The sequence below is a fragment of the Enoplosus armatus genome, chromosome 1 (assembly GCF_043641665.1).
Source record: "Enoplosus armatus isolate fEnoArm2 chromosome 1, fEnoArm2.hap1, whole genome shotgun sequence".
Lineage (NCBI taxonomy): Eukaryota > Metazoa > Chordata > Actinopteri > Centrarchiformes > Enoplosidae > Enoplosus > Enoplosus armatus.
The window spans coordinates 2,574,458-2,592,063 of record NC_092180.1 but is presented as its reverse complement, the minus strand read 5'-3'; the positions used below and the strand labels follow the sequence as shown (position 1 = coordinate 2,592,063).

At 42.7% G+C, this 17,606-nt stretch overlaps 1 protein-coding gene across 2 annotated transcripts; it reads left to right on the top strand.

Moving 5' to 3' along the window:
* Window positions 1–4,578: 4,578 nt before the first annotated feature.
* Window positions 4,579–16,479, top strand: jph3a (junctophilin 3a). Of its 2 annotated transcripts, XM_070914635.1 has the most exons (6): window positions 4,579–4,960; window positions 10,982–11,762; window positions 12,070–12,194; window positions 14,105–14,570; window positions 14,973–15,351; window positions 16,399–16,479. In XM_070914635.1, exons 1-6 carry the CDS (start codon window positions 4,579–4,581, stop codon window positions 16,477–16,479), a joined length of 2,214 nt encoding a protein of 737 aa, XP_070770736.1. The 2 variants fall into 2 exon arrangements, with proteins under 2 accessions (XP_070770736.1, XP_070770649.1); XM_070914548.1 differs by having other exon boundaries at window positions 14,105–15,351.
* The last annotated feature ends 1,127 nt before the right edge of the window (window positions 16,480–17,606 follow it).

The following is a 17,606-nucleotide window of genomic DNA, read 5'->3' as shown; positions in this document are numbered from 1 at the left end:
CTCTTCGGGTTATTTACATTCCACCATCTGAGAAGTTTAGCGGGACAATGTCTCACATAGACATCTGAAAGTTGTCAAAAGGCCCCCACTGCTTTTTTTGTGAGGGGTCATAAGCCAAAATGTATCGGGAACCACTGGTTTAATTTTTAACAGTGTTTACTTTTACTTTTGGTATATTTTGATTGTATTTCTACACTGTGGTATTACTAGTTTTACTTAAGTAAAAGGTGTGAGTACCTCTTCCAGCTCTGTACATTATCACAGTGGTGTCAGTAGGCAGGAGATTGTCACTTGCACCTTGAAGTGAATCAGAGTTGGATGTGACTGTGAAAACAGTGAAAGCTGTGGAACAGATTAATGAGCTGCTGCCTGCACGACGTTCAGTCACGATCTTTGTTCCTGCTCACTGGCTTTTCTTTTACTTGAAGGAGTATGAGGAGTATGTACCCTCAAACACAAAATGCAGGCAAGCATGAACAAACACAACACACTCAATGTTAGATTACACCCGAGTTGACACCTAAAATTACATTTGTGCTGTCATTTACACAGCAGTGGAAGAAATATTCAGATCCATTACTTACTTAATAAAACTACCAATACCACATTGTAAAAATACTCCACTACAAGTAAAAGCTTCATGAAAATGTTACTTTCATCTGAATCGTCAAAGTAACTACAGTTATCAAATATATGTAGTGCAGTAAAACGTACAATATTTCCCTCTGAAGTGTGGTGGAGTAGAAGTAGAAAGTAGTAGAAAATAGAAATACTCAAGTAAAGTACAAGTAAACCAAAACTGTAGTTAAGTACAGCACTTGAGTAAATTTACTTTCCACCACTGGACATGTATCCTGACATTTGATGATTATAAAGGTTTGAAACACGTTACAACATGTTCAAAAGAGATAGAAATGAAACAGAGGCGTTAATTCACTTCTTCTCTGTGTGATTGTCAAACGTGCTGTGTTGTTTTCACAGTGACTTTATCACTACAGCTTCTATATTCACATCCACAAAGTCACAGCTGATGTCTTTTTCTCTGTTGAAATCTAAAAGAAGCCACAGACGATTATGATTCTGAATTTAGGAACGATTTATTAGAATGAAGAAACACAGTTGGAGCTGCCCAGTTTTTGAATTGAGCAAAGAGTAAACAGAATATACAAAGTATAATTCATGTATAATGTGTGTTCAAGGCTCGGGATTGGAAATATTTAGAATTACAATACAATATTAACTATAAAAGGGTAACAAATAGAACAAAGTGTATAAAATTAGCATTAAAGGAAGAAATGAATAAGGAAAACTAAATTATATTTACAAGGAAGACATACAGTTAAATGTACATGTACAATTATACATGTTGCACATATACATTTTTTCATTCATATGTAGACACAAAGGAGGCAGAATAAAATATCTAAAGAACATTTATTTGACCCTGATTGGACCACAATGTCCACAAAAGTGCAGAAAGCCTCATTTCAGTCTTTTTTGACTTGAAGTAGTGAGCAGACGCCTTGTTTGTTCTCATTGTTGATGGATAGAAAAGAGCTTTACGGAGGACTGTCGTGTTGTGCTTCAGTGTCATGTTCAATCCTGCCAAAGTGTTGCTGCGATATGTACAAAACTATATATGTATGTATATATATATATATATATATACCACCCAGCCAGGGTGGTAAACATCTCAAAACAATCAGTAGTACATCAATATTTTTAATTGATTCATTTATCTACGAAACACATTAATGTTGATGTTGATTAAAGTTAATGTTGAAGCCTAACCGCTTTTAAACAGGTAAGCAGAGTCAGGTGAACAAATCAAGCGCTGTCATAGAAATAGAACCTATAGATCAGATTAAAAATGGACAAATAAAATATAAATATACAGTACATATAATATATATATGAATACATATAAAATAAACAAACATGAAATATATTTAAATGAACAGATATTCAGTATTCTTTCAAATACAAAAAATACATTTCACACTTTTGCCTTTTAAATGTTTCATTGTATGTCCTGCATATTTGTAGTTGTATTATTTTATATATATATTTATTATTTATTACAAATCAAGAAAAAAGAGAAATAGATATATTAAAATTAATAATGAATCTGAAATTAAATTAAAAAACAGTATTTGATACAACAAATATATTTCTAAATAATGTTCATTACAAGTCAAGCTCTGTCATAAATAAGGGGAAAAAAAGTAAAGGATTAAAAAATAAATAAATGAATGAATTAAAACTCTATCTAGAATTGTTTCTGAATGTAGTGCTTGAAGCAGTTCAGCATATTTGAGTTAGAGTTGATGGACGTGGATATGGTTCTTGTCATTTTTTATTGTATCCACATGGTTTAAATGCACTTATTGTAAGTCACTTTGGATAAAAGCTAAATAAATTTAATGTAATGTAAAAATACCAAAAAATATTCAAAAAGAATTAAAGGTATTAATTCAAAAAAATTAAAAATTAAATAAAATGTTTGTTTTTTTCATTTTGTAATGTTTAATATTGTATGTAAAGTTATTACGTAATTTAAGTTATTATTTATTCTTGTTTTATTTTAGTTTATTTTTCATTTCCATCTATTATTTGTTTTTTTTATATATACCTGTATGTCATTGTAGCGTCACACCTTTGCCTTTGTAATCTGCTCTATGAGTTCCATTTCTATGGCAGTGCTTCATTTGTTCTCCATATGGTCACCTGACTCTGCGTACCTGTTTCAGTGAGGAAATGTGTGTTCTTGTTGCTCGTCTGCATTACAGAAAAATAAAGAAAGACTATTTTTCACTCTGAGCGTGAACCAGTTTACCTTCAGCCGGTTTCAGTTATTACACCCTTTATAAATAATGCAGGTTTATCTCATCAGGCCCATGTTTGGTCCTTCTCTGACACCATTTTCTGGTCGCCACGCGATCCAGCAGATGGTGTGTTCGATGACAGAAAGGTTTCCAATACCATCGTGCTCCAGTAATTGATTAGAAAAATATTTATCATGTGACCGCTCTGAGGGTAAAGACGACTGTGTTTGGTTGTCAGGTTGCCACGAAGCTCCTATATGTTGGCATCATACCGGCAGACGGATGTTATCTGTAGGTTTGTTGCTGTTTACAAAAGGTCAGTCTGGGTCTCTGTGGTCTTCTGTCAGTAAAGCTTACTCAAGTGACAGCTACAGTCTATTGGTTCGCCTGTGAGTGAAAAACTGTGAAAAAGACCAACAACAATTAGCTTGGGAGAGAGTGGCACGGGATCAATGAGCTCACAAACGTCCAGTTATCAGGAAAACAGATTGCTGACTGACCAGATTTCAGTCTGGGAGGAGGAGAGAGAGCGAAATGAGGCTGGATAATTAGGAGAAGCAGGCTGTATCCCCAAAGGGAAAAGAGCAGCGAGCTCCGTGCATGCAGCTATTCGCACCATCCCTCCGTCTCTATCTCTTTAAGAGCCGAGGGAAGGAGTGTGTGTTCAGTTTATGTGTGTGTGTGTGTGGGGGAGGGGTATTGGCTGGGGTGGAACAGTCCTGTAATGAGCAGATTTGAGAGAGAGAGATAGAAAGAGAAGGAGCGAGGCCGAAAAAACAAGAGAGGACAGATGACTTGGTGGAATTGGGATACAACAACAATCCAGGTTTAGTCGAGCGCTGAAATGGAGAGGACAAAGGGAAAAGGAGAGGAATAATTTATTTTTTTCTTCTTCTTCTTCTTCTTCTTCTTCACATCCTCAGGAGAGGAGACAGCCTCATCTTCAGATCACAGCAGAGCAGAGAGGAGAAAGAGGGAGGAAATAAGAGGAGCGATATTCCCTCTCTGTTATGTCTGCCGAGGTGTGTGTGCAAGGCTGAGGCTGTGTGTGTTATGGATGTGTGTCTCTGAGCGTTAGCCTGGATTGCTTGTTTCCAGGCCAAGCTGTAGAGAAATATCTCCAACTTCTCTGCTCCTCTCATTTTTTTTAATGGCGTACGAGTGCAGCAGCATCCCTGTCCTGTATCCCTCTCTGAGTGCCGGTGCTGCAGCGATGTGCGGATGCTGTAATGTCTGATTGAGCTGAGCTCTGTCGCTGCTGCTGCTGCCGCCGCCGCCGCCGCTCTCTGTGGGCCTCTGGGACTGCTGGAAAAGCCTAGGCCTCGCTCGTCTGGAGCGCCCCGCCGCACGGCTGAGGCGACGGGCCGACGAGCTCCCCGGCTGCGAGGCTGCGTGGAGCAGGAAGGTGGAGGAGGAAGTGGAGGAGGAGGAGGATGAGAAGCACTCTGAGCCTGCATGCCCATGGGAAGCAGCATGCACAGCAGCTGCGTTCGTCACTCCAGAGCCGCCGCTGAGGCTTAGGCTGCTTCTCCATCGTAAGGTGATGCTCTTCGGGCCACGTCGGGCTGTTTTTAAAACGGGGAGCTGGTATTTTACATCCTAGACTAACAGGAGAAGGAGAGTCGAGGCCCTGCACCTCCATGCTACCAGATTCAAACGAGGCCTCCTCCCTCTTTACTCCTTCTGAGTGAACCAGGCCCTTGTTTTTTCTTTTTCTTGACGTTCTAAGGATTTGCCTAAACCTGTTTCATGCATGTCCACTGGAGGCAGGTTTGACTTTGATGACGGGGGGTCGTACTGCGGGGGGTGGGAGCAGGGTAAGGCCCATGGCCGAGGGGTCTGCACGGGGCCCCAGGGTCAGGGCGAGTATGCAGGTGCCTGGAGGCACGGCTTCGAGATCCTGGGCGTGTACACGTGGCCCAGCGGGAACAGCTACCAGGGCACCTGGGCGCAGGGCAAGCGGCATGGCATTGGAGTTGAGAGCAAGGGCCGCTGGGAGTACAGAGGGGAGTGGACGCAGGGGTTCAAAGGTCGCTACGGGCAGCTGGAGAGCACGGCCAGCGGGGCCCGGTACGAGGGGACGTGGAGCAACGGGCTGCAGGATGGATACGGCACTGAAACCTACTCTGATGGAGGTAAGGCCGCTAAAACTGGTTCCAGGGCCACTTTGGCCTCCATGTTTCTTCCCACAGTCTTTGTTTTCACACCAAACAGCAGATCAGATTCAGTCCAGTAAAACGTCTCTACTGATTTTCAGGCTGCAAGTGGAGCGACTTGCTTATTTAGCCTGCTGCTAAAATCCACTGTAACTCATCTCCAATGTAGGCTGCATAAATAACATGTAGGTCACTTCCACATGCACGGGTGGATTACGGAGCGGGCCTACGGGGCCAGAACCCTTGGGCCCCTGGGGGTCATTATTTGCTGTAGTATTTAGTATAATATCTATTGAGAGGAGTGTCAGTGTGGCTCTGCTGTGGCAGGAGGCTTTAAACACGAGTCCGACAGCTTCTCTTCATCTCCAGTCAGAACTAAATCCTGAAGTCTTTCAACCGACAGCAGCACCTGAGAGTTCTGCTGCACCTGCAGAGAGAAACCGACAGAGACGCGAAACCACAACAAACATGTAAACCGACTGCAAAGAGACGCAAAATTACTTAAAAGAGACACAGAATGACCACAAACAACACCGTCATGTCTGGGGGTCTTGTTCCAGTGTAGGAGGGGTGGGGGGCCTTTTACAATCCGTCCATGTCCACACGCATGAGGAGGGCTGTGGTGTCCACATCACCTTCACTCCGCTGACCGGCCTTCATTATGAGATGATTAGATGATGACAGGCTGTGGACGCTAAAAAGAGGACGTGCGTCTAATATTAGAAATTAAACCATGTTGGAGTCTCGTCACTTGTGTTTAGAGACACACGGATTTATAAAAACACACCTTCACCCCTCTCCCCTCTGCATCACACCCTCTGTCGCCATGGTAACGCGGAGACAGCAGGTCAGCGTGTCACCAGAGACCAGCTCGCGGCTCTTCTGCTTTCCGATTGGCTCCCTGCTTCTGTCAGTCTGGGCTTTTTTTTTTTCCTGACTTCGGGGGTTTGTAATCTAGGCCGTTTGATAACCGATGCTGCCCGGCCCGCACCGCCCGCCTCCGAGCACCGCGCAGGACCCGGATGATGGAAGCGAGGTCAGTACGTGATGCAGGTGCAATGAAAACACGGCGTGTGTCGGTGCTGCATTGAAGGTGGAGGTTGTTTACCGGCAGGCGGTGGCCTGTTGTTAAACGGCTCCCAGCGCGAGAGCGTGGCGGACGTCATGATACCAGCTGTTTTAACACGCGACTGTCAAATCAAACAGCAAAGACGGTGAAGAGAGGAAAACATAAAAGAGACTGCGTCACGCGACAGCGCTGCTCCTCTCTTCCGCTCACGTGGAAGACCGCCGACAGATGAATATAGCACGCACGAGCTGACACATTTTCCACAACCCAATAAATGTGCAGTTTTACACACACACACACACACACACTGACGAGCCTGTCAACAGAGCAAGTGCTTATTAAAAATGATAATAGCCTAATAATAAAACCATATTACAGGCCACATGCAGCCTCGTGCACCTGCAGACAGGTCAGACGAGCGCGAGACAGTCCGGTTCTGGTTTCAGCACCGCGGACAGCTCCCGGTCGACGGAGACTCCTGTTTTCAGTTTGTGGAGCCTTAAAACTTATAACTAAGAAGATTCACGAAGGAAACGGAACAAAACTTAGTTTAACAAAATTCATCATTTTTTGACTGGAGTTTGGTTCATCAGACCCTCAGGATGTATAACTGTTATATCTCTGATCTTTACAGCATAATGTGTTTGCAGCTCGTAAACAGGAAAACCAATATACTTTGTTTTGTACGAACAGAACAGAACTTCTTCTCCTCTACAGTTCATAAGCAAATATTGTACTTTTTACCCCAATAAATTAATTGGATCAATTTAGTTACTTTTCAGATTCAGATTAATAATACAAATCAACAACTTATTATTTATTATTATAGGCTAACATAAAATTGATTATTATTGTCAGTAATCTAACCTTGCACACTAGAAAAGTGACTAAATTAATTAGACTCACTTATGCTACTAAAAAGCGCTTGATTTTACAGTGTGCTGATGTTGAAGGCCTTTCTCCCACAATGCATTGCACGAAGAAAATGGAGGAGCTGCTCAAAGCTGGAAGAAAATATAAATAATTGTGAATGGTGGTAAAACAGCTCCAGGAACACCTCTATCTCATTGTGAAGTCTAATTACACTAACAGTATCCTATATGATTACAGCACAGTACATACTGTTTAATATTCATATTCATTATATGAGGATCAGTGAGTGTTTCAGATTTAGGTAAACGTAAACCTTTGAGACGTCAGAGAATCTGTCGGGGTTTTGTTTCAGCACCACGGACAGCTCCAGTCCCACATACACACTAACCCAACATCTGTTGCTAATGACACACTGCTGGTTTGTAGATAAGAAATCAATCCACTTTACTATTCTGAACTAACAGGACACCATGTAAGAGGTGCTGACTGACCAAAATGTGAATTTAGAAAGCTACGGCCAATTATAATAATTATAATTATTATAATAATAATAAAATAATATCATAATATGATAATAACCAGAAAGAAAAACGATTCTCTAAAAATTTAACACTTGATTTTGTTACTTTTTACTGAATCTGTTCTTCATCTAAACCTGTTTTGCTCTGAGTTGTCGGCTGTAGTCGTCTGTTTGTGAAGAACATTTAGCAGTGCGATGGAGGAAACGCCCAAAGTTACGTCATTTCCTACAAAGTAATGACCACAATCATTTCAAAGCTGTAATTATTCTATTAGACGGCCGTCAGTTCCGACTCTCCAACAGAGCAGAGCGACTGTAAGCAGCAGTTATGTCGCTGGCATTTAAAGTGAAGTGGTGGCATCTTACAGCGACCTCAGGATGAGGCGAAGAACATGAAATATTATTATACAGCAGCAGTCGCGCTGTGTCACAGCCAATCGTTTTGCCTGAGTGCAATTTGAAAAGAGGCTTCTGTCTAATTAGATTCAGATCAGCTTGTTCTGATGTTAAATGAACTTATAGCAAATGATTTCAGGAATATTCCCGCAGCCTGATGGAGGTTTTTTTTAGCATCTTTTAGCTCGTTGTTTTGGTTTTACGGAATATTTCACCACCTGCTCAGCAGCAGACAGCAGGCAGACACAGTAAGAGACGAGCTGGTGGACACAGTGCAGCATTTAGCAGCTAAAGAGACAGATGTTTCCCTCAGGAGGTGGAGGAGACCAAAAACAGAGCTAACAGAGAGAGAAGACTGGATTTACATTCATCAGGTGACACAAACACGACTGAATGAATGATAATCCTCAGATTATTAATCCAAGAGCGGAGCATTACTCATCTTTCCACTAGAGTTTCTTTCATTCCTCCGTTAAACTCTGTCAGGCTCCAGGACATACAGATATTTGAGGCCAAAAGCATGTAGCATGTTTAACATATATCAGCACCGAACTATTAGAAGGACTGAAGGCGTGCAGGGGTCAGAGTTCAAGCGATGGTTTGTCGATGTGGACTGAGAACAGAAAAAGATATGAAGTAATTAAATATGTGACATAAACTTAAAGTCAGTATGTGACGTGGAGCTCCGCCGTCACACTGGGTTCTCTTTTAATTCAAACTGAGGAACACAGATTTTAAACCTTTTAAACAGTTTAACCATCCAAACCTACAAATAATGACCTGTAGGCCAATCTCCTGTTTAAAACGTTTATAGTTTGACGTTTTAAAAAGTGTTATGTTTATAACATTTCTTTTGATTTACTGTAGTTTCAGCTGATTAGTCAGTCGCTAAATAAGTCGCATGAAAATTAATTGGCAACTAGTTTGATAATCGATTAATCGTTTGAGTCACTTTTTAAGCAAAAACACGAAACATTCTGTCGCTCCAGTTTCCCTACTTTGAGAATTTGCTGCTTTTCTGAGTTTTATATAATTGAAAACTGACTTTGGGAAACTCTGATGGACATTTTTCACAATTTTCTGACTTTCCTTTATTGGAGAAGTAATAAAAGTAACAATCGTTAGATGCAGCACTAGTTTCAGTCACCTTGCTTGATCGATTACTTTTCACTCTGAGTCAGTCGTGTCGGGAGTCCAGACTGCATGACGGAAGTGTAGACAGCTGTTAAAATGCCTTTCATGACATAAAACTCTCCAGCTTTGTCAGCAGGAGCGGCTGCTGTCGAGCTCTCCTGTAAATGAAACAGACAAACGGCGAGTTGAGCAGGAGGCCGTCGAGTTTCCTGCCCAGAAATATGAAACTCTGGATCTGCTTCACCTCTGGGATTTGAGGAGAGGAGGAGGTGTAAGATGTTGACCTCTCCCTACAGCTGACCTGCTTTGTTTTTAACTTGCTCCTGGGAGCTCTTCATCTCCTTCCAGGAGGTCCGGGTGTCGATTGCCGTTTATTTTTTTCGTTGGCGTAGATGGAGAGGAGGACGAGGAGGAGAGGACGTGATGTGTGGGAACCTCTGTGGTTTAAAAAATGTTTGCTTATAAAAAAAAAACATTTGATTTTCCTTATTGATCAATTTAAAGCGATCAACACTGTCGGCTCACGCTTCAACACATCCAGAGGGGGAAAGTGACGAAGTACATTTACTAAAGTATTTTAAGTGCTATTTTAAGTCTTTCCTTTTCATGCTACTTTCTACTTCTACTCCACACCTCAGAGGGAAATATTGTACTTTTTACTTCATTACATTTATTTGACTGACTTAGCTACTAGTTACTTTACTAATAGTTTATCAAATATGATGTTTTATTATAAATTAAACAGTTTATACAGCTGAAAGTAAATCATTTTTCACGGTTCCAGCTTCAGTAAAACAGTGAAATCCTGCTTTTACGTTAATGATGAGGAATAATAATCTGTAGTCCTCTCCTCCTGAGCTGCAGTATGTCGGTTTGTGTTCAGTACACCCCCTCAGTCTAATCTGCCAAATCTCCAACAGCACAAAGTTGTCAGATTCACGCGATAAATACGTGCACTTGGCCAGTTTTTAGAAAGCACATATGTACATTTCTGCAGTGTACGAATTGCCAAATATCTGGTGTTCTTTATCTGGGTTTATTTCAAGTGTTTCTTTGATTTATTTTCACAGCTTTAATGTTGTGCCAACATGCCTCAGTTTGGCACTGAGTTATTTCAAAGATGTTTTTCTTGGCGTAATTTAGCATCCACTTAAACCTTTACACACAAGAAAGATACGTGCATATGGTCTTTCTGTTGCATGTCACAGTGCGTCCAGCTCACACTATAAGGAATATTTGGTGAATATTCATCTGTATCACAGGAGACATCAGGAGACATTGTTGCTGCTTTTAGGCTGATTTGACTTTTTAGCCAAGCTAGCGGCACGTTGGTCCGTCTATTAGTCTGTCCACCACTTTGGTTGAGACTGAAATATCTCAACAACTATCAGATGGATTACCATGAGGGTTTGTATATGCCGTCCCCAGAGGATGAATCCTGCCGACATTGTTGATCTCCTGACTTTTCCTCCAACATGACGTTGACAGTGTTGGCTTTTTGTGAAATCTCTCAACAAGTATTGGATGGATAGCCATGACATGCTGATGCTATTCAGGTATAAAGTTTACCATGTTCATCATCTTAGTTTAGCATGTTAGCATGCTAACATTTTCTAATTAGCAGTAAACACAAAGTTCTGCTGAGGCTGATTAGCCTGATATCAGACATAATTGTCAACTCGTTTCATTCCATTTCCATCTTCAGTTTGACATCGCCTCCACTCTAACCGATTTCCAGTGGGGAGGGGGATTCAATTTTAATACAATTCCTCAAATAGTTGTCGAGACATTCCACTGAAAACCACAAATGTGAACCTCATGGTAGCGCTAGAGGAAAAGTCAGAGGATCACCAAAGTGAGTAAGATTCATCCTGAGGGGACCATGAATATCTGTACCAAGTTTCACATGAATCCATCCAATAGCTGCTGAGATGTTTCAGTCTGGACCAAAGCGGAGGACCGACTGACCGACATCTGGACTCTCATTGTGTCTCTGTTTGTCTTTCAGGGACCTTCCAAGGCCAGTGGTTGGGTGGGATGCGTCATGGCTATGGCGTGCGGCAGAGTGTACCGTACGGCATGGCGGCCGTCATCCTCTTCCCTCTGCGAACATCCATAAACTCCCTCCGCTCCGAGCACAGCCACGGCCCTCCGGCTGTGCTGGAGGACGGCACCACGGCCGCGCCCACAGACGGGGTGGTGGCCGGGCTGGCCGGGAGCCCTGTGGGACGAGGTGGGTTCGCTCTGACGGCTCCAAGTGAAGCTGAACGCCAGAGGAAGAGGAAAGGCCGCTTCCGCCAGTCCATCCTGAGCGGCCTGAAGCTGCGGCGCTCTGAGTCCAAAAGCTCCTTGGCCAGTCAGCTCAGCAAGCAGAGCTCCTTCTGCAGCGAGGCTGGCATGAGCACCGTCAGCTCTGCTGCATCTGACATCCACTCCAACGCTAGTGAGAGTGAACAGGGCGCCCCCGTAGACGCCACCGTCACAGAAATGTACGCTGGCGAGTGGCGGAGCGACCAGAGGGCCGGCTGGGGCGTGAGCCGGCGCTCGGACGGCCTGCATTATGAAGGTGAATGGGTGGGGAACAAGAGGCACGGGTATGGATGCACCACCTTCCCTGATGGCACCAAGGAGGAAGGAAAGTACAAGCAGAATTTGTTGGTGAGCGGCAAACGCAAGAACCTGATCCCACTGAGGGCCAGTAAAATCAGAGAGAAGGTGGACCGGGCTGTGGAGGCTGCTGAGAAGGCCGCAGACACCGCCAAGCAGAAAATAGAGATCGCCATGTCAAGGTACGATGGTCCCTTTTCGGCAATACATGAAGGTCATGAATAAATGTGTGATAAAAAGTCACAACGTCCTCCGTTTATCAAAGGTCATGAGCTTTTAACACAAGGCAGAAACATTTATTGTTGGATTGTGGCACATAAAGTTTTCCATACATCAAATGTTTGCATCTGACTTACGCTTTGACCGAATCTGTGAGCAGCTTTGGCTTAAATGAGGCCAAACAAAGAAGGAGTTCACAGATATCCAGTCGACAGTAACCTTTATAGCTTCAGCCGGATTGACTGCAGTGTCTCTACCTGTCCTGTTCAGGATGAGCCACGCTCGTGGGAAGGCGGAGGCAGCTGAAGAAGTGTCGCAGAAGGCCATGGAGGAGTGTCGACTGGCCCGGATAGCTGCCAAAGAGCTCTCTCCCTCCTTCCACATCTATGGCAACGGTGAGTGTGTCGAATTTTAATTCCAGGAAATTTCACACATGCTGCTCTGTTCATGGGATGTTGGATAATATCCCAATTATTTCAACGACATGTTTGCAATGCAGAACCACATTAAGATTTTTGCCGTTTATGTTTCACTGTAAACGCTGCCTTATTCTTGTATCACCAGACAGATTTAATTGTATCATATGGAGATTATTTACCACTGGCTCTTATGTGTGATATGATATAAAATACATGTTGAGAATCATTTAAAACCAACCAACACTAGTGCTGACATTTTTACAGTTAAATTGCAGAGTATAATAATATTTATCTGATAATATACTGATAATATAATCACTGCAGAGCTAAAACGATTAAATAATCTGCAATTATTTTGAATCAGTTAATCGTTTAAGTCTTCATTTGCTGGGTTCTGCTTCTTTAAATATATGTAAACTGAATATCTTTGGGGTTTGGACTGTATAATAACAATAATTATAATAATGAGGGTGAAGAGTTTGAATTTAAAGCTGCATTAACTGATTCTTTGGCCACCTGGGGGCAGCGCAACAAGCTGTAAACACAACACGACATATTATCACCTTTTATTTACACCTCCTGCAGTTATAGAGCCACATTAGAATTCATTAGGTGTCTGTTTCTGGTGAGCTTGATGAGAGCGGTGTGACTGAACTAAAACAGTCCAGAAAACCAAAACAAAGAGCTGAAATACGCTAAAATGCTCTGTTGAGCTGCGGAGTGGTGGAAGAAGTACTCAGATCTTGTACTTGAGTAAAAGTAGCAATACCACAGTGTTGAAATACACTGTCACGAGTCCTCCATTCAAAACCTAACTCGTGTAAAAGTAAGTATTAGCATCAAAATAAGCCTTATGCAGAATGGCCCAGTTCAGAATCATATATATTATATTATTGCATTATAATTATTGATGCATTAATATGTTCATCACTTTAATGCTACAGCTGGTAAAAGTGGAGCTAAATATTAACTACTTTATATACTGCTGTGCAGCCCCCCAGGATCAATAAAGTTTTTAGATCTTAACTGATAATATTACATCTGAATCTGCAATAACTAAAGGTATTAAATTAATGTAGTGGAGTAAAAAGTACAACATTTCCCTCCGAAGTGTGGTGGAGTAGAAGTACAAAGTAGCAAAAAGTGGAAATACTACATCAAAATTGTACTTAAATACAGTACTTGAGCAGATGTACTTAGTTACTTTCCACCACTGACTTGATGATAGCATTGTTACAGTACTGTTTGTGTAATAATGGTTTGCGTTTGGTGAAGTTCACATCTAGAAATATAATTGTCAGAATATACAGTATTACTTTTTCTTTTTTAGCTTTATTTAGTTTGAGTAGTTAAGGATCTGCTACAACACGAAATGATTTTAATGCCAAATGTTTGTCCACCTTATGTTGCTTCATTTCCCTCAGAGACCTGGGTTGTAACAATTAGTCACAAGTCGTGACTAATTAAAAAAGGCAGCAAATTATGAAAATGACTGAACTGCATTCATTGTCTTCATTTAAAATCTACATAAAAGCATTTATAAGCACCTGGATTTTAAAAGATTCAATGAAAAAATAGATCAAATATGTGGATTTAGAGTGTGTGCTAGGCTCAGTGTTTACAGACGCATTTTGATCTCATAATAAACAGCAAACTTCAGAGGATTAGCCTTTGAGAATTCAAACTAAACCAAGTGTATTCACTCCCATAATCCTGTCTAAGCCAACAGTGACTGCCAGCACAAGATCCAGTTCGTATGCAGCTTCTCTCTCCTTTTGTTACCCTGCATGCTAATAACACTGACACACAGGCTGTAGGTCTGATGGACTCGCTGTGGACTGGTGCCAAATCACTTCACTGGTGCTGATATCCAACTGTCTTTGCAGGGCTCGAATGTCAGAGGCCCAAGCACCAGGACGCCAAGGACAAAGACCATGAGGTGATCTCCACAGGAACAGACAGTCCGGAGCTGTGCACTCCGGACACCACGCCGCCTGTAATAACACCTGATCTCAGCCCCGTGCTGAGCGTGCCCACCTCGCCCCCCCACAGCCCGCCCAAACACGCCCATCGTCCCAGAAATGCTTGCTTCATGCGCCAGAGCGCCGTGGACGATCAGGGCGGGGCCGAGATCCAGGTGCTGGTGGAGGGGCGGGGGATGGATCTGCCGAGGGGTGGGGCTAACAATTGGACTGATGACATGTATCCGGACCGAGGAGGCAGCAGCCGCTCCACCACACCCTCCCTTCTGGAGGAGCAGGAGGGCCAAATTAACGGCCACGAGCAAGCCCCTTTGTCCAACCACAAACCGCGGGAGAAATCCTTGTCCAATCACAAGTCCCGGGAGCACGCGTCCTCCTACAGAGCGTGGGAGCACTCCCTGTCCAACCAAAAGCCCTCCAAGCAAGCCTCTTCCAATCACAAGTCAAGGGAGTACTCGTCCTCCAATCACAAAACATGGGATCATTCTTCCACCAATCACAAGCCCTGCGAGCACGCCTCTTCCAACTACAAGCCGCAGGTGCACATTTTATCCAATCACAAGGCCTTGGAACATAACATGTCCAATCACAAGACTTCTGAGCATGCTTCTTCCAATCACAAGTCCCAAGATTATATCTCCTCTAATCATAATGCAAAGGACCACGTCTCTTCTAGTTACAACCCTCGAGAGCATGTCTACTCCAACCACCATCCAAAGCAGCACAACCCCTCCAACCACAAGCTTAATGAGCATGCTGTAATCGACCAAAGGCTAGATGGCCTCACCGGGGGCTGGACTGCTGAAAGCACCCTTAGGTGGAGCCCTGCCCACTCACGCCTCACAGAGCAGGATGAGGAGAGGATGAATGACTATACGGTTGATATGAGGCTTCAGTGTCCGGACTCGCAGACGCCTCGGGGGCTGGGTCAGGACTCCCCGGCCCCCAAAAACAACAGGCTGCGATCACGAGGCCTTCGGCCGGTCAGAGAGGGATCCATGGACTCTGTACAGATGCTGGACAACCTGAATGTGGGGGCAGAGCTGGAGGAGTGGCCTCTGCACAGGGACCTCACCCTCTCCCCGCCCCTAAAGTCTCAGCCCATCACTCTGGAGCAGGAAGGAGAGCATCTCACCCTCAAATCAAACTCAGTGAGTCACCACAGTTTCAGTGTCTTTCTTTGTTTAGACGAGAAAGCTTATTCACTTTAGTTTAGTTAGATGGTTCCAGCCTGTAAAACGGATCGTTTTTACATTTCTTTAAGTTTGTGTGCAGATTAAACAGGTGAGATACAACTTTAGACAGAGCCAGGCTAGCAGTTCCCTCCTGCTTCCACTCTTTATGCTAAGCTAAGCTAATCACCGGCTGGCTCCAGCTCGATACTTCATGAACAAACACAAGACCAGCGTCAATCTTCTCATCAAACGTTCGACAAGAAAGCAAATAATCATATTTCCAAAATCAGATTCTTTGATTTTAAAAAGAATTTGAGGGCACAAACCTGTGGATATAAAAATGTAAAGAGGAGAGTTAACTATGACTCCAAGGAGCATTTCAGTAAGAAACAAACAATCAACAAGCGTAAAAATTCAGGTAAAAGATGACACTTTTGTAGAAAACTGCAGTTTAAATAAACTCACGGTCAGATTCTGCAACAACAAAACGTTTTGAGTTTATTACAGTTTTGATTCACGTCTTCTTCTCCATAGCAACAACGGCTAAGGCTCATGGGTATTGTAGTGTTCAGAGCCGTTTGCCACTGCCAACTGGTGGCTGTAACATAAAACTGGCTTTTGAAAATAATCAGAGAAATAATGTTGAATAAAACTGAGGACATCATCAAAAGAAAGGTTTGAAATGAGAATCCAGCGTGAGGAAACATACTCTGATCCTTTACTTAAGTAGAAATAGGCAATACAAGTAAAAGTCCTACATTCAAGATTTGACTGAGGTAAAAGTACAAAAATATTTACAGCAAAATTGACTGAAAGTATTGAAGTAAAAGGTTGTTTGTGAATATAGAAAGGATCAAATAAAGCTTCAACAAGTATGAATGAAATTATTAAAAACCAATACTTGATCACTTTTAACTGCCATTTGTTTAATATGGTTTTGATCAGCTGCACCTTTGGAGTCTTTGGCTCTTTTTTTCCATTGACTTCTGTTCATTAACTGCTTCTCCTCTTCTTGTCTTCCAGGGCTCCAGCTCTATCCTGGTGGTTATGGTCATTTTACTCAATATTGGAGTAGCCATTCTTTTCATTCACTTCTTTATTTAAGCTTATACAGGTATGATCTACTAAGACTTATTGATAACTACGGTATATTATATTATTACTTACTGAGACGGACATTCTGCCTATTCGACTGGAGCCCGCAGCCCGAGTGACGGACACAGCAGAGCCTTTCTATTGTTGCTACTGGTCTTTCCACCTCTGTCGAAGCCCATTTGAGTTTCTGTGAAAGCACCGTTCCCTTTCAAATGCTTATTTTTGAGCTTGCAACCATAGAAAAGAAAGTAAGAAAGTAAAGAGCGCAGCTTTAAACTAACGTGGTGTATCGGGACACACATGCATGGGTGTCCATCAGCTACTGTTAAATGGACTGGAGATGGCACAGGCAGTTTTGCTCATTTTTTCCATCACTCCAGACAAGAATATAGCAACCCTTGTTTCCTGGTTATCATGAGAAACATGGCACACACACTCCATCCTAAACCCCACAGACAATAATCCCTTCTGCCTTTTAACCCTTTCCCCTTCTGGCCCCATCCACCAGTCTCTGACCCCTATTCGCACTATGCGCTACATACAGAACTATGCTGCAAGAGTAGATCCATTTTAAAGGGCTCCGTCATTATTCTTTTCTTTTTTCCACTACGAACTACACAAACGCACACAACCATTGCATGAGGCTGTGTGGGGTTTTAAAAGTGCATTTTCTATCCCTTTAACATCACTGTTTCTGTCCTCATTTGTACGCACTCCATCTTGGTTGTCACGGATTTGGAAATCAGCGCCGCGCCACTTCACGTCCAAATCAAATCACGGGATCTGACCTGAACCAGATTCACGTTTTGAGTCACGAATCAAACATCAGCGACCAACACACTCCAACAAGACCCCCCCGGGTCTAAATGTCGAGGAACTTCCTGAATTTATTGTTAAGTGAACACACACAAACACACACACACACACATTCGCACGCAAAAAAAAAAAAACATACTACACATTTAACTGCTGACATAGTGAGGAGGATTCAGCCTTGCCCCTTTGTACAGCCTTGAGACTGTTATGTTATAACCACTAATTCTACTATATATGTGTATGTGTCATTATTATTCAAGTTTGTTACTTTTTGCAATTTGCAAGACAGAGAGAATGCTGAGTGCCTCGTATTTATTCAT